This window comes from Aulonocara stuartgranti (genome assembly GCF_965226115.1).
Source record: "Aulonocara stuartgranti genome assembly, chromosome: 2".
Lineage (NCBI taxonomy): Eukaryota > Metazoa > Chordata > Actinopteri > Cichliformes > Cichlidae > Aulonocara > Aulonocara stuartgranti.
In genome coordinates this window covers 7,835,491-7,853,595 of record NC_138940.1, presented here as the reverse complement: position 1 = coordinate 7,853,595, position 18,105 = coordinate 7,835,491, and the positions used below count along the sequence as shown (strand labels likewise).

The window sequence follows — 18,105 nt, the reverse complement described above, 5'->3', positions numbered from 1 at the left end:
TATTGCTCTTACTGCTTGGGTGCATTCTTAAATTCGGCATAGCTCTACTAAACAGCCAAGAAGCTCCGGATTTTTTGATAGCTAATGAACAGCAGATGGCACGTTAGAGAATGCAAAACAAGAGCTAACAATAGTTAACAATAGCTTGTAGCCAAAAAAGCCGATCACTTACAGAATTACATGGGTTAATTGGCAGATTCTTTGGCCAATTTTAACACAATACCCATGCGTTCCAAGCTAAAGTAATCTAAAAGAAATGCGAAAAGAGTTTGGTTCACGTGTCAGGGCTGTTTTAGTGGTTCATTACGGTATTTATGCAATTTCCTGCACGGACGTTTACGCAACTGTACTAGACAGCTCGTTTACCGGCTGTCAGCTGAATATATTCTGCTTTTATTCGGTTACTTATCGTGTTACGGTAATATGGCTGGCTGTACCTTTGTTGCCAGACTTTTGCCGTTGGCGAGAGGCCGCTTTTGTAATAACATGTCTCTTCCCGTACGCACAGCCTTTTCCTGCACTTTAACTTGTTCACAGCTTCAGCAAGTCCACGGGGTCAGCGCTTTAACGGGGAAAGTGGACCGATTCGGTGGAGTGACAGTGAACCTGGCTGAGGTCGGACTGCCGGGTGACATCAGCGAGAGCTCATTCAGCGGTTTACTGCAAGGTTTGTCGCCCTGAACTCTGGCTGCTGTGTAGGAGGAGAGGGAAGGCAATGCGCGCATCCTGTTTACCCCAAAAGCTCTTAAATCATCAACCTGTCTTAACTAGTGGTCTGACAGTTATCTATAATAGGCCGGTACTGTTTGTACATAAGGTATTATATATTTAATGTTAAATTGCTCATAGCATCTAAGCCAAGGGAGCATGTCTGGGGTATAAAATGTTTTTAAAATATGTTCTGTGTTGTTTCTCCGAGCAAAAGCAATATTACTTTTAAAACATTGATACTATTGTTATTACATTGCAATTACTGAAAGTTCATCTTCGGGGGTTTACATGTTTTCATATGGTTCTTCTTTATTTTTTCAGCTCTCCCTTTCATTGAGCCAGCACTCGCTATCTTACTTAAATGTAAAATGAAAACTCTCAATGAGCAATTAAAAATGTCCCTTATCTATTTTTGTGGCTGCTTTAATCCAGTTAGCTGTTTTTCAGTTGTCCATCTTTAAACTCTACTCACATGAAAGCTACTTCCACCAGAAACGTGTCTGCTGTTTGTCATTCTCTCTTTATCTTTTCACATCTCTCTCTTGAGATTGTCTTCACAATTCAATTAGGTGCAAATGCCTTTTAAAAGCTTTTCACTTTTTATTATGTCACTTCTGCAACATATTAACTGTTTCTTTATGTACTTTATAGTTTATGGGAGATACAAAATTAAACTGTATCTGAACTCTGCAGATTCTTTAGCTCAGTGGAAAGCAGAGGGGAAGGCAGCAGTGTGGCTTCGAGTACCCATCTCGCTGAGTCGATGCGCTGCCGCCGCCTCGGCTCACGGCTTCACCTTCCATCATGCCAGAAACGACTACGCCATGCTGGCTCTTTGGCTGGGAGAGGGGGAGAGCAGACTTCCAGGTTTTGCAACTCACCAAATTGGAGTGGCAGGTAGAGATTTCTGCCCTGAAAGTTAGGGGGGGGGAAACTCCTCTTGACTCTGGAAGCAGTTTTTACAGGAAAAGTCTCACCTGAGGTCCTTTTATTACCATTACAGTAAACTACAGTGGCTACAGCACATGTCTCAAAAATGCAAAGTGATTCAGTGGGCCAGAACCCACTGGAAACCATAAGACTGAGTTATAAGAGAGTTACGAAGTGGACCTTTGGTTAAGATTATCCAATCAAACCAGTGGGTTCAAAGAGTAATAATATATATGCTAAAATACAGATAAAGTGTGGGTAATAATTATTTGACCCCTGCTGAATTTGTAAGTATGCTCAGTTACAAAGAAATGAACATTCTCTCAGTTTTATGGTAGTTTCATTTTAATGGAGAGAGACAGAAAATCAGCCAGAAATAATGAAAAAACACAAATTACATAAAAAATGTAAACAGATTTTTATGTCACAGAGTAAAATAAGTATTTGATCTCCAAGCAAAATATGACTTAGGGCTTTGTGGAGAAATCCTTGTTGCCAAGCACAATGGTAAGACGTTTGTTTGTTGGTCACAAGGCTTCCACCCATCTCAGGAGGGATGTTGGCCCACTACACCTTTAAAGTGCTGTGAAAAAGGTTTTTTTTTTCTTTAAAAACATATTTTACACACTTACATGTTTCATACTGTGAAACAAATTATAATGATAGACAAAGATAACTCGAGTAAAGTGATGATTTAATTTATTAAGAGACAAAAGCTATCCAAACATACGTGGCGCTATGTGAAAAAGTAAAGCTAAAAACTGGTTGCGTCACCCTCGACAACAAGAACTGCAATCAAGCATTTGCGAGAAGTCTTTCTTTCACAATGAGTCTTTCACATCGCTGTGGATTTCAATCTAATGAAATCATCAATTAAAAACTATTTTGTATTTATTCAAAATGCCCTTTTTTTCTTTGTCTAACATTACATTTTTTTGATGATTTGAAACATGTAAGTGTGACAAAAATGCAAAAAAATAAGATCTCAGGAAGGTGGCTGACATTTTTTCACATCACTGCATTTACGGCCACTCTGTGGAAGTTCTCTTTCAAACATTCGTTTCGGTTTCTCATTATGGGGAAAACTCTCTCAGCGTTGTCCTCAGAAGCCTCTATGGCATTACTCCAGCCAGCATTGGCTGGCACTTGTGACGCTTGCGCCAGGGAGGTGCCACCCTCCCCCCTATAAAAGGGTGTGACGCAGCGTCACCCGTCATTCAATTTCCTCTTCTCGCTTCTTAGAAACCTCATTTCTCCTGACTGTCAGCGTTAGTGCCTGCTTAACTTTCCACTCGAGCAAGCTAACACCTTGGTCACCAGGTGCTAGTACGGCTCGCTTTTCCGGTTGCCTGTTCTTCACTACAGAGCCAGATTGGAGAGTGTGTTAGCTGCCATCACACACCTAGCACAACAGTTAGCTGACCAAGCTAACTGTCCTTGCTACACATGGTCACCAAGCCAAGTACCACAAGAGCTAGCCACCACACTAGCCAGGTCATACTAGCTCACCATAGCTACCCGACCGATTTAAAAAAAAAAAAAAAAAAAAGATCAGCGTTAGCTGTCCAGCCATTCCAAGCTACACCAAGGTTCCTTAATATGGCAGACTGTAAACCGCTGCCCAGAATTTGTCCCTGCAGATGCGCAATCTCAGGTTCAGATACACATGAGGCTTGTGTGATGTGCCTCGGGCTGCAAAGCGCCCACACTGGGTTCAGGCAAACTCTGCGCTTGCCTTTGTCGAAGGCTAGCCCACCAGGCTAGCCTGTCGAAGAAGGACCCAATGCTGTCTCCAATTGGCGCACCGATGGAGCACACTGAGTCAGCCACACCAGGTACCAGCTGGGGCAACGAGATGGATATCATCCTCCAGCTGGTGGACAGTGCTAAGGTCAGCTGTGAAGCTATGCTGTCTGATTCCCTGAAGGATAATGACGAGCTACTCATAGAATCCTCTGAGGGAGCATCGTAACATCTTGTTCAGACGAGGATGACAACGTTTTCTTTGCCCCTTCTGGTCAGAATACTGCGACACAAGGTCTGATTGTGATAACCCCGGCACACAGTCACACAGGTATGGAGCTATTTGCAAAACAGGCAGCTGAAAAGTTGGCAGTCCCATGGCCCACAGTGACAACGGAGACCTCCACCTCAAGGTACAAGGTTAAAAGGCTCCCTAAAGCAAAGCGCACTACTAAGCAGGTACTGCCACTTATCCCCGAATGCATGGACAAGGTCACACGCTGCTGGGCAAAGCCATTTTTGTCACCCAACCCCGTGCAGGGAGTAGTGGCATTTGACTGCGCTGGAACGAAGGAGAAGGGCATCTACCAAATTCCCATAGTGGAGAATCTGGTGGCTTCTCATCTCCACCGAATTTCTACAATCCTCCCTGGTTGACAAGGCGTATAAATCAGTTGCCACCACCGTGAGGGCATTGAACACCTCATCACTCCTGCTAGCCTACTCGGCAGAGCTCCAGGACCAGACTGCTGTGAACCCCGATGCTAGCAAGCTGTGGGAAGAGCTGGGCGTCATTACAGACCAGTGTCTCCACCTTACTAGAGCAGCAGTACAAGCGGCGGGCAGAGCGCTCAGCTCTCAAGATAGCTGAACTTGTTGGGACTTTCGGACAGAGAAAAACGTGACATTCTGGATGAAAGCATCAACCCCACTGGGCTTTTTAGGGACCACCGTTGCTACCATGCAAAGATTGTGTGAGGAAAAAAAGAAAGAGGGAAGGGCCCTGCAGCTGTGTCTCCCTAGGAAGACCCAGGCTGCACCTCCGTCTACGATCGCTCAGGTCACCAGCTGTCCAGCCGGCGTGCCGACATTTAAAATCCCTTGCCGCCCAGCTCCACAGGTTGCGGCCCAGTGTCCCCTAGGATCGCAGAACCCTAAGACCTACTGGCCTAGGAAACACGTCCCACCTGGTGCCGCTCAGGGTGCCCCACCACCAGCCAAGCAGTCAGACCACAAGAAGAAGCAAACTGCCTAACATCTCCCCACAGGGAGATCGGAGCCGGACCAGCCCGGGCTCCAAGTTCACTTCAGGACTCAGTATGGAGAAGTGTGTTCTGCCTCCGTCTTCCAGCGCCTGGGACTCGATTTGGATCCCGCAGAGCACATTCCAACAAAGAGACGAGACACTGTTCAGCTGAGTCAAGCGTGTCACAGTCTCACAAAAGCACACTGTTTATTAAAAACTCACCCCCTGCATCCAGGCATGTTGCCAAGGGCACAGGAAAAATGTGTGAAAAACACAGAAAATATGTTGAAAAACATAATGCCTTCACACCCCCAGGCACCACCAGGGTCGATTTCCTAAGTGGTGTCCGGTCCCATGAACGCTGGTCAAGCACGGGCCACCTGTGCATGCACTTTCGGGTCTGGGCTACAGGACCAGTTTCTGCCACAAGAGGGAGCCAAAGTCCCATGTACTTTGGAGTGCCTGACTTTGGGGCCCCTGTCAGCAAGAATAGAGAGATGGCGAGCTCTTGCTGTGTCAGAGTGGGTTGTGAGAACATTAGAGCGAGGCTACCATTTGTAATTCCCAACCACCCCTCCCAGATTTCACAGAGTGATTTTCTCTCTTGCAAAAGGCGAATCAGCCAGGATTCTGCAAGAAGAAATAACTACCTTGCTATCAAAGGGTGCAGTACAAGAAATACCCGAGGACCAGAGGTAATGAAGCTTTTACTCAAAGCATTTTCTCGTGCCCAAGAATGGAGGGGGACTACATCCGATACTGGACCTATCAGCATCTGAGGTCATACAAATTCAGGATGTTGACAACCACCACTCTGCCGCATGTAGTGCACCCAGGCGATTGGTTTACATCAATAAACCTGAAGGACGCATATTTTCACATCCCTATTTACCCGCCTCACAGAAAATTCCTGAGATTTGCGTTTCAGGGCAGAATGTATGAGAACCAGGTTGTGCCATTTGGTCTCCCATAATGGGAAGAGAGCGTACCAGGTTGACAGTGGATCACCTGATGGCTCTGGGTTTCACCATAAACTATGAAAAGAGTGTCCCGCAGCCAGCTCAGGCCATCTCTTTCATAGGAATAGCTCTAAACTCCTTGTACAGAGTGTGTCTCTCTGTGGACAGAGTAAAAAGTGAGCGACAACTGGGACTCACGACAGAGGGCTGCTCATATAAACTGGTTAGAATTGATAGCAGCGTTTCTAGCACTGAGACACTTTCTTTAATTTCTCACACTCTAACCAGAGTGAAAGAGAGAGGGCTAACAATGATATTGATTGCCCCAAGGTGGACGAGGTCCCATTGGTTAGCGGAGATTATGCCCCTTTTGTGGAGCAAACTCTTTCCTCTCCATCTCCGACGAGTCCTAGTCTCCCAAGCCAGGGGGGAGAGTTTTCACCCTCACCCCGAGCACCTCGCTCTGTGGCTTGGCCTGTGAGAGGTTGAATCTGAGGATGGCAGGACTCCCCCCAGGGTGTTATAACCACTATTCACAGTGCTAGATGCCCCTCCACAAGATCATTGTATGAGAACAAGTGGAGGGTATTTGAGGAGTGGTGTGGAAAGTCTCACACTCTCTCCTTTCAGTGCTCTGTGACAACAATTCTCTCCTTTCTCCAGGAATTGTTAGATACTTTTCCACAATTAAAGTATATCTAGCTGCCATTTCAGCCTGTCATGTGGGCTTCGTGGATGGCCCAGTGAGCCATCACCAACTAGTTTACCGTTTTATGAAAGGGGAACAACGGCTCCACCCGGTGTCTAAATCTCTTGTCCCCACATGTGCTGGGGGCCTTTGTGCCCAAAAATCCTCATCTCCAATCCACCCCATTGGAGCTGGAAGCTTTTTGCCCTCCTGGGTTTTAAATGCACCTTAGAACACACATGCATCAACACTAAAATGAGCGGGTGGAGGGAGGTTTGGAGTCTTCTCTCACCCCCGTTCTCTGCGGCCTGCTGGAGCGGGGGGGCTAGGAGGAGGAGTTGGCCGTCGGACTGGGGTCTGGAATGTGGGGCCTCCCTGCTGCTGCGGAGTTGGGGCGGTCTGCTTCTCCCCACCGCAGGGAAAAGGGTAACACCACCTGGGTCTGGGTGCATTTCCCCCCTCCAGGGGCAAGGGTACCTAGACCCGGTTCGTAGAGTAAGCTTGGGGAGTGTGATCGTGTGTACAGCGTCTCTTTATGTCTGTCTCCACGTTGGTTGAGTGTGGAGTGAGTGCATATGAGAGCATGAGGGTGGGAATGGATGTTTGTATCTGTGTGTGCCTGTATGTCTGTGTCTATATGTCAGGTTGGGTATCAGACGCCACCTCTCTGGGGACATCTCAGGCCCTCCAAGGTTTGGAGGCCTATCTCCCCCCACCACCACTTCCCCTGCCGGTGGCGGACTCCCTCAGACATTGGTGCGTTGGTGGTTCTTTGTGTCCGGGGGTGGGCGTCCAGGTACACACCGGCTCACTCCTTGGCGGCCGCTTATCGGGGCCTGGAGCCTGGGGCTCGCTCGGGCCACTTCGGAGGTGGGGTGCCCCCGGCCTCTCGGCCTGGGGCTCGGTCACTCAGGCACAGCTGGCTGCTGGCGGAGCTCACGGGCGCGTCACTGCAACCCCCCCTGGCTTCTGCTCCGCGGCTGCTGAGTGAGCCCTCATCTGGGACTCTCCTCAGCTCTTTCTGGGACAGTGGCGCGGCTGCCCCTCTGTTGGTCTTCCTTGGTCTCTTGTGTTCTGAGGGCCTCTGGATGTCTGGAGTTTTGATCTCCTCCATACCTGCTTCACGCCCTGGAGGACGGGGCTGTGGCCCCCCCCCACACCCTCTAGCAGATTATTACATGAAGGAACCTTTTAAAAAAACAAGCGCGTCCATGCTCACAGGTGTACACACGGGTGATCACACCCACAAACTACACCCTTTTTGGCTCCTACCTCAAAGCACACTGTGTTCTGTTGATCTTATGTGCTGCACAATAATGTTTAATATTTAGTATTTACTGTCATATTCCCATATATCATCGTGATGTTGTTTATTCTATTACTCTCGTTTTCTTCTGCTTGTTTTCTTTTTTCTTTCTCAGGGGTGATCCAGGTGATCGATATATGCATTTTTTTTCTCTGCTTATTCTGTTGGTTTTTGTTTTTTGCCCTTCTCCCCCGTCCCCCTTTTCAGCTGTTTCTCTTTCCCTCTTTCTTTCTCCCCTTCTTTCCCCCAGTCAAGTCTGTCCCGTATTCAGCAAGTGAAAATAAAATAAACAATAAAAGGTGAATCAAATGGACCATTACGGCAAGGCTGGGATGGTCAATTTGGTAAAGTAAATCCGTTGGGCATCTTTCTTCGCCTTTAGACAATAATTCTGATGGCAAAAGAGCCAAACGGGACAGGCAAAAAAATAAAAATAAAATAAGAAGCTTTTTGCCTCCTCCTGTCTCCTCCCCTGAACAGGAGCACCTACATGCTCTCTGTCCAGTTAGGGCTTTGTGTACCTATATAGAGAGAACAAAGGCTTTCAGGAGGTCGGATCAGCTGTTTGTTTCCTGGCCTAAACCACATGTTGGGAAGCCCATTAGCAAACAATGCATTTCCCACTGGATTTTTGAGGCAATCCAATTGGCTTATTCCAGCACGGGTCTGTCACTGCACCATCTCTAGCCCACATTGTGTGGGTCCCCACGAGACCTCCTAAGGTGGCGGTCAGTTGTTCAGATGGGCTTATCTGGCAATACGGAAGTCTGCATATCCCCATAGTGAGACACCGAAACAAATGTTTGAAAGAGAACTTGAGGTTACTCTATTCCGTAACCCCCATTCTCTTTTTTTTTTTTTTTTTTTTTTTTTTTTTTAAATGACATCAGAAACAGCAGTATGCGACATTACGTGATGGCAGAGCTTCAGTTCATCCTTTGTCATTTTTTTTTTTTTTTTTTTTTTTTTTAATAAATAGGACAGGGGGAATGAATGAGAGAGAGAGGGGGAGAGAAAGAAAGAAAACCAAAGGGGAGAAGAGACGGTGAGAAGGGGGGGGAAGAGAGACAAAAAAAAAAAAAAAAAACTCCTGGGTCACCTGTATGGAGAAAAAAAACAAACAAACAAACAAACAAACAAACAGAGGAGACAGCAAACAACAAAGAGCAACATAATAATAGAGAAAACAAAGCACCATCACAATAAACTAGCTAGTCATAGATATCAGTATTTACTAAGTAATAAACGATATTGTGCAGCACGCAAGATAGACAGCGCACAGTGTGCTTTGAGGCAGCAGCCAAGAAAGCTTTAGTCCGCGTCTGTGAATACCCATGTGTGCATACCTGTGTGGATCAGCATGCTTGCATTCCAAAGGTTTCTCCATGTAATGATCTGCTAGGGAGTGTGGGGGGGCCACAGCCCCGTCCTCCAGGGTGTGAAGCGGGTATGGAGGAGATCAAAACTCCAGACATCCAGAGGCCCCCAGAACACAAGAGACCATGGAAGACCAACAGAGGGGCAGCCGCGCCACTGTCCCAGTAAGAGCTGAGGAGAGTCCCAGATGAGGGCTCGCCCAGCAGCCGCGGAGCAGAAGTCAGGGGGAGTTGCAGTGACGCGCCCGTGAGCTCCGCCGGCCCCCAGCTGCGCCTGAGTGACCGAGCCCTAGGCCGAGAGGCCGGGGGCACCCCACCTCCAAAGGGGCCCGAGCGAGCCCCAGGCCCCAGGCCCCGACAAGCGGCCGCCAAGGAGTGAGCCGGTGTGTACCCGGACGCCCACCCCCAGACACAAAGAACCACCAACACACCGACACCTGAGGGAGTCCGCCACCGGCAGGGGAAGTGGTGGTGGGTGGAGATAGGCCTCCAAACCTTGGAGGGCCTGAGGTGTCCCCAGAGAGGTGGCGTCTGATACCCAACCTGACATATAGACACAGACATACAGGCACACACAGACACAAACATCCATTCCCACCCTCATGCTCTCATATGCACTCACTCCACACTCAACCAACGTGGAGACAGACATAAAGAGACGCTGTACACACAATCACACTCCCCAAGCGTACTCTACAAACCGGGTCTAGGTACCCTTGCCCCTGGAGGGGGGAATTGCACCCAGACCCAGGTGGTGTTACCCTTTTCCCTGCGGTGGGGAGAGGCAGACCACCCCGACTCCGCAGCAGCAGGGAGGCCCCACACCCCAGACCGCAGTCGGACGGCCAACTCCTCCTACTAGCCCTCCCGCTCCAGCAGGCCGCAGAGAATGGGGGTGGGAGAAGACTCCAAACCTCCCTCCACCCGCTCATTGTAGTGTTGATGCATATGTGTTCTAAGGTGCAATTAAAACCCAGGAGGGCATGGAGCTACCTGCCAAGGAGCAGCAGGTAAGCGCATAGTCCCTCCTGCTAACCCTCAATGACTAAGTGTATTTAAAATTGAGAGGTGGGTAACCCCCATTCTCTGATAACATGTGTGAGGTGTCTCACAAGGTCACCCTCCTTGCACGAAGTGAGGAAGAGGTGAATTTATCTTGAATGACGGGTGATGCTGCATCACACCCTTTTATAGGGAGGAGGGTGGACCCTCCCTGATGCAAGTGTCATGACTGCTAGCCAATGAGAACGGGGGTTACGGAATAGAGTAACCTCAAGTTTTGTTCTGTCTACTTGAACGTTTGCGTCCACAGTGTGTACTGTATCTTCTCCAGTATGAATTTCCCTGAATTGCCTTTTAGGGAAAAGGACAAGTTGCAGTGAGTCAAACTGGGCAAGTAGAACAGGTGTTTGTTGCCAAAAAAAACCCCTTGTTTTCATTGTTATATGCCAGTGCTGGATTGCACAATGAAATTCAGCAAAGTTCTGGTTATTTCTGTCAAATGTTCTCCTTCAGGCAGAACTCCATCGGGACATCTGACCCTGTGGAATGAATTCAGAATGCATAACCCTTGATTCTCTCTGTACAAGTCTGAGGTCCGTGGCAGATGTCCAAGAACAAGTGATCTGGATGATACTTGCGAGGGTCATTAAACAAAATAGCCGTAGAGCTGGAACCAATCCAGAAGTGTACACATTTAAATAAATAAAATTTTTTAGGTTTTCTGAGTAAAGCTGCTGAACTATTTGATCATATCTTGTCGCCTCCTGGTAGTTTTTACATCAACCTCTCAGTGGAAAGAGTTTGTGCTGTGAAAGAGAGAATCTCATCTGTGGATGATTGAGCCGAGCACATTAGACCAAATGACAATTGTTATGGACACAAAGTCTATGTAAACCCATCAGCGATGACAACTGCCCTCCGCATTTGTTTCCTAATATGATGAGTGCCTTGCGTGTTGCGAGTGGTTGTGTGACAGAATCTGTCAGATGTGACAAAAGATGTAAAAGTGTTGAAAAATCAAACTGTATTCTGCTGTCACTTTTAAATCACTTTTAAACAGCTAAAGCTGGAGTAAACTGTGACCTACATTTGGTGCTAACACAAAACACCAGTAGTTTGTTATCATCTTTAAATGGATAAAAGCTTGTTTGTCATTTGGGATTTGCATTTTTTAACTCTGGCTCATTTCACTTACGCAAATGGAAATTCACTCAGGACTGACAGTGAAGAGACGATCAACAGGAAAAGGAGTTGCTCAGCCCAAGTGCTAACTTTGTGATTGTCCAGCAGAGGGCAGAGTGCCATTCATACCTTTACCAAAGAGTAGATGCACTTAAAGCATGTCAGAACATGTCCAGAGCATCTTTCTGAGGAATGGGGACCAGAAACTCCCTTTTTTAGATGCCAGATTTGTTTGATGATGAAACTGGGTTCAGGAATCTGAAATACACAGCTGTTTAGATTCCAGTTTCCTTATGTGTGTGCTGACTGTGGCTCTTGATTATTTTCACAAAGATACAGCAATAGGGCCAAAAGTATAACTCGTGATTGGAAAGCAGTCATCCATTAAATCCTCTGTCATCCATACGCCTGATGTCCTGCCAGACTCAGATTTTACCCAATAAGAGAGTAAAAAGGTTATTTTTCACAACTGGTTCTTATCGTAGTTTTGGCCAGTACCCCAAAACAGTACTCACTAATAACACTGTCAATTAATGTCAGAAGTTATTTGAAAGTCATAATGGCCTTGGCTTTGACCCCTAACAAAAAACAAAAGAGTGAAAGTTACTGGGAAAAACACAACTGTTTTTCACATTGCAGAGCCTTTGATTAAATCTCTAAGATAACTACAAAGGTGGGCAGGGACACTTTAGTGTCTCCTCTAAACCTGTAGTAGTCTCTTCATTTTGTAGCTTGTTATTTAGGCAGAGGTTTCAGTTCCTTTTTATTTAAGCTAGGAAATTCACTTTGTTCAGCACACTTAGCAGAGCCTTTTTTCAGTGGTCCAGGTAAACTAATTTCCATGTCTCTGTGATGCAGTGGAAAAACACTTATAGGGCTCAAATTAACTGCCACTCTTCAATATATGTTTTTATTTCATATTTGTAAGTATTTTTTTAATTTCCATTGGGAAGGGAATTTGATTCTCCCTAATCAATCGCTACAGCGGCACCAACCTGAATCAAGCATTATTTTACATTAACATTGATGCCAAGTTTTATCTGTAGAAGAGGTAATCACAAGTAAACAACAATGCTGGGTGATTGTCTTGTTACTCTTTCCTTCTTCCTCTTCTTAGTTATTTCTCCTGCTTTTTCCTCCTTGGTTCCAGGATACAGTTTGAAGACGCTTGCCAACTGTTTTATATTTAAAACTTAGTGGGCTTGAAGCTCAGATTCATAATGACCTCATAATGTAAAGATAAGAGCATGAACCTGTAATTGTTTGCGATACCAAAGAGTAGTAGACAGTAGACAAAAATGTGTGAAATATGAAGTAAGTGGCTCAAAGTTTAACTATACAATTAAGTGATAAACAGTTTTTTCTATTGAATCCACAGGGGGTTTTTTTGTCTCGTACTGTAATTCTTGCTCCCCGCTCCTCATGACCATTTTATTTCTTGGACTGAGGGCTAAATAATGATAGCCTCCTTTAGCAGAAACCAGGCCTCCTCCTGCGCCATATGGCACAGGGACTGGGGATGACATCAATTTCCACTTGGAAGTCCAAGTCAAGCCTTTAGCAAGACACATCCCTCTTTACGCATCTGTGATATTCATTTGAGGAGGCTTGTCTTGGTCGGTCAGACAGAGCAACCGGAAAAGAAAGTGGCTCATTTTTCCTCCTCCTCCTCAACTGTCAGCAGCGCATAACTGCCTTGCTTAGTCACTAGCTGCTGAGAAACATCAGAGAAAAACTGTAAATGTTGAAGTCGGATGTCCACAAATTTCTCAGCTGAGTCACTCAGACTTTGTAACTGTAGAAAGTAAAGCAATTTGCTGTTCCACAGAAACAATTTTTAGTTAACCTTGTGTTTTTGGAAATTGTCTGAGTCTTGGTCTTGTTCATTTAGAAGATTTGCAGTTCATTAAAATTTGTTGTTTTCAGGAGATATTCTATATGTATGGCTAGTATTACTTTAAATTTAGTGCCGATGAGTAATCAGCTGATGTCAAGATTTTATACATTATCAATAGATCGCATCAATCCTTGTGTCTGACAGGTGTTCCTCATAAGGCTTTCTGCCCTGTAAATTTGCTGTATTTGGTACTGTCATCATTTTTTGAAAAAAAAAAAGTGTTATTCAGAGTTGTTGGTTGTTTTGTTTTTCTTTAACTGGCCACTAAACCAGCAGCTACACTGTAGACTAACCATTCAAAAAATTACATCATAATTTGGTAATTTAATAAAATTACCAACTGGTTACATTGTGACAAATCTAAAGCTCTAAAGTTGCAAAGTAACCACTTTTTGGGCGACGTTATATTGATCTTTTATAGCTAATGACGTAAACACAACGTAAATATATCAAAATAATGCTATTGCAGTTTTTTGTCAAACACAGTTTACATTTTTTATACTGTAAATAGAACATGTTACAGTTTATTTTTATTATTCTTTTTTATTGTTTTTTAAATTGCTGCTAAACTAGACACAAGAGATGACTAGCATGTTATTACTGTCTTGCCCCGAACAATTGTTCTCTGCAGCAAAGCTTGTGATATGTTTCTTTATCTTGTCACTACATTACTGGATGTAATTCAGTATAATTGTGGGTCCTGATCTGTGGCTATAGACTGATTTAGATGTTTGCAGTGTGGGACCTCAATAATGTCAGTGCATACTGTAAATTCCTTTAGGATAATTACCTTTACAGTTTGCCATCCATCCATTTTTTTCCACTTATTCAATTCAAGTTTACAGGAGCGCCTCAAGCCTAATGTAGATGTTACAGGTGGAGCGGCAGGGTACACTGTAGACAAGTTGCCAATCTATCACAGGGCTAACACATAGTGACAGACAAGCAGATCGCATACAGTCAGTGTTAAGAGTCACAAATTAATCTAGCCCCACGCATGTCCTTGAACTGTGGCATGTTGGAGTACACTGAAGGAACACATGGCAGAACATGCAAACACACAGAAAGGCCCTGGACTGGATTTAATCCCAGAACCTCCTTGCTTTGAGCCAACAGTGCCAACCACCTCAAGTCATTACAGTTTTAGTTCACCAAATTACTCAAATCTTCAAGCTTGTCCAGCTCAGCAGCCCAGACTGTTACCATCTTGATGTATTTGTAGGTCAGAGATTTGAAGCAAAACAGAAAACGAACAAATCAGTCGTCATCTTCTGAAACCTGACAGCGGCCTTCTTCACCACATGATGCATGTGTTATGTGTCCAACCAAATGATTGGTTTTGTGCCAGTCTACCACCACATTTTGCTTAAAATTATTACGATTTATATGCAAAATGTGAACCAGCATATAGGGACACAGGTGCTTGAATAATATATAAAATTAATGTCTGACTGATTGTTTTGTCCAGGTGCAGTTGTTGATGAGTCCAGTGGAAAGGTCCTTGTTGTCCAAGACAGAAATAAGGTATCTGTTTGACTTTATTATTTAAATGCGCTATACACCTTATATCTACACATCTTATATCCTCCTAAAAGCTGATCTGTCTTTGTATTTGTTTATTTAGTAACTTGGGCCTCTGTTGACTCAAACCTTGGCTGGAAATCCATTCACACTTAACATAGCTCAACACAAAATTAGCTGACCTCAAGCAAACATGATGTTTACATGAGTTGAATGCACTCAAACAGTTCTGTGTGCGTCTGTAAGCTCTCACAGAGCCCTGCTGTAGTGCTCATGGTGTTTTGAAGTTAACTTACAACAGGCCTCTTTTGAATCCTCTTCGACACAGCTTTGTTTGCATTTTCGGTCAGCCCAAACAAGATTGCTGGCAATTTTGAAAAGTGATTGTGTAATGTTGATGTCATTTGGGAACTGTTACTCTCATAAGATGTCCTTTATAAGATGTTAAGACCTTTTCAAATAAGCAGCCTAAACTAGTGGAAAATCTGATGTCAGGTAGTTTTGATCTTGAGCATACTATGTAACCATCATGGTCAGTTAAAAAGAAACCAAAATGAAATGCAGGACAGCAACAGCCAACTTCCTGAACTTAAGGTTTCAAACCAAAGTCTGACATTATGGTGGCTGTGTACATCTTTTATTACAGTCTGTGGTATTTTCCTTGTAATTAATAGAGACAGGTTCATACATTAAGATTGTCAAATATAAGGTCCTGGGCCCAAAAGCGGCCCAGCAAAGACTCCTATTCAGGCCACTGGATGGCATTGGAAAAAGTCGATGGCATACATTTTTGCCAATTTAGAGTTTTCTGGTAGCATCTTATTACAGCTCAGTGGTAACAGTAGGGTAACAAGGCAGAAACGAGAATGTATATAGAGAGTTTAAACTGTAATAATCTCATCGTAAAAATGTAATATTGACTGATGTTTAGGCATATTTGGATAGTATTACTATATTATAATGCTTGAATTAATCCTACATTAGGTTCCGAGCATTCTAATTTGTTTAAAAGCAATACTGTAAATATTATATGTAATGTCTGGATTATTAAATGGAAACATCTGTAGTAGTTTCTCTGTAATGAGCAGAAAACGGCTGCAAAATGCAAAGCCGCCTGTTTCTATTTGATAACATATCATATTATATGTTAGACAGATAAAAAGTGCTATCAGTTTTCCTCCTGATGAAGTCCTCTGTGAAGTAATTAAGTAATACAGAAACAATTAGGTGACATTAGAGTTTCTGTTTTTTCACTACTATCTACTATATATTTTGACATTTTCAGCAGCTTTGCAGATAATGTCAGTATTACCTGTGCTGGCATGCCACAAAACCAGCACATGAGCATGTTTGTTCCACAAACATTAACTGCAACACATGTACCATTGTTCACTGTCAAAGCAAAGTGGCAAAAGGCTGGACCTCTACATGCAAAAAACATCTCTCAAATGTCTGCTAGAAATAAAAGAAGTGATCAGTGCCAAACCCAACAGAAACTATTGCAGTCCTGATCCAAGAGGTTTGACCTATGTATGCAAGATCCAGATTTATTAACCCAGTTATTATACTGAGGTATAGGTACAAATATTATATTTAAAACATTTCTTTTAAGTTAAGAAACAGATCTTAACATATCCATATGTTGCATTATAAATGACAGATTTTGCTTACATCTAACATGTGCACCAGTCTACAGTCATGGGAGCATGTAATGTATTTTGTCCCAAAGCAGAGACGAGCAGTTAGTGGCCTGGAAGTGTAGAGAGTCTTCTATCTCCTCTTCCCCTGCTCCTCCTCCTTCTTTCCTCCTCCCTATCGAGCTGTTTACTGGAAACGAGCTTTATAACAGTCAGGCCCTTTGGCAGTAGAAAGTTCCTTACAGGCCGAGTCTGTTCAGAGCATGCTAAGGGTTATGAACTTCCTGAAAAGAAACCAAACTTTATCACTCTTGCAGGACAACTTACATATTCCCAGTGGGCTCAAGGTAATTATATCCATCAGGGAGCTGAATGAGGTAATGGTAAGAGTGTTTAACCATCATGCAATGACATTTACGCAGCATTTCTCGGTAGATTTAGTGTGAACAGATTGCGTACGGTCAGCATTCTTACAGCACTTCTTTGGAATGATTTTACATTCCGCTGCGTGTCCTTCTGTGGGGAAGAGAGAGACGCTCGACTTTTTAAGAACCTCAACAATTATTGTTACACAAAGTCTCTTTATTTCTTTCTACCAGCACACTTTAGAAACCGTTCCAAAAATATAGCATTTGGTTTACAATACATGAAAATAAATGCCGTAGTGCATTTGTGTTCCTCACAAAGAGAGGATCTGCAAGGGAAAAAAAGCGCAGCACATTCTTTAAGTAACTACAAAAATATATATACACAGACATCATAATTTAACCAGCAGCATACTGTCATTAAATATCAAAGGTAAGTGGTGAAACAGTTGTGGAAGACATACTTCACCACAGCAAATGTAAAAGTCTCCAGAGTGAGGAAATAAATCTAAAACATAACATGAAAGGATGCTCAGACTGGAGCATTTCTCATCTCATTATTACAGCTTGATCCATGGTCATTTTCTAACAGAGGAAACAAAATGTGGCATTATTAAGTGACTTTAGACTAAGACTGAAATAGACCTTGTTGCAGTGTACATGTTGATAATTATCTAAGATACATTTACAGCAGTGCCATATATCACAATTGAAGTTAAATTTGAACTTTGCTCTGGAATTTCAGACAAAGAATGCTTGGAAGTTTCCCGGTGGTTTGTCTGATCCAGGAGAAAATATTGGTGAGTGTCACGCTCAACAGAGCAAAAGAACTAATACAGTACATGTAGCTAAATTCTTTGGAGTGTAACATTATACTTAAAGATGATACATATACATTCATTTGAACTATACAAAATAAGGCACATGATATATATGCAAATTCTTCAAATTCACCTTTTCTTTTAAAAAGCAGCTTTAAAATTATGTACATGACCCAACCCGAAAAGCAGCATCAAATGTTCAAAAATATATGTGTATTTTCCTTTTTCCCTTCTTAACGCCATCTGCAAGGTAATACTGACAGTGGAATTGGATCATCGTTCCTAGATCAAAGTCTTTTAAATGCCTCCATGTATAAATGTTAAATAAATCTTTCTCAGGTACGACTGCTGTTCGTGAAGTGTTTGAGGAAACTGGTGTTCGCTCCGAGTTCAGATCTCTGCTAAGTATCCGGCAGCAGCACAACCACCCCGGTGCCTTCGGCATGTCTGACATGTACATCATCTGCCGGCTGAGCCCGCTAACCTACGAGATCAACTTCTGCACTCAGGAGTGTCTACGCTGCGAGTGGCTGGACATCAGCGAGCTGGCCAAAACCAGCGAGACCACGCCCATCACCTCTCGCTTAGCCAGTCTTCTGCTTCATGGCCTGGAGCACGGCTTTGATAAGATTGACCTCAACATGGAGGAGCTTCCTGCTGTTTACTCTGGGAGGTTTTACCAGTTATATTACAGACAGCTTCCCATACTGAAATTATAGGA

The 18,105-nt window shown here is 44.0% G+C and overlaps 1 protein-coding gene across 1 annotated transcript; it reads left to right on the top strand.

Moving 5' to 3' along the window:
* Window positions 1-55: 55 nt before the first annotated feature.
* nudt6 (nudix (nucleoside diphosphate linked moiety X)-type motif 6) lies at window positions 56-18,104 on the top strand. The gene is made up of 5 exons (XM_082509819.1): window positions 56-667; window positions 1,405-1,608; window positions 14,509-14,564; window positions 17,309-17,363; window positions 17,724-18,104. Exons 1-5 carry the CDS (start codon window positions 424-426, stop codon window positions 18,101-18,103), a joined length of 939 nt encoding a protein of 312 aa, XP_082365945.1. The 5' UTR covers window positions 56-423; the 3' UTR covers window position 18,104.
* Window position 18,105: the final 1 nt, after the last annotated feature.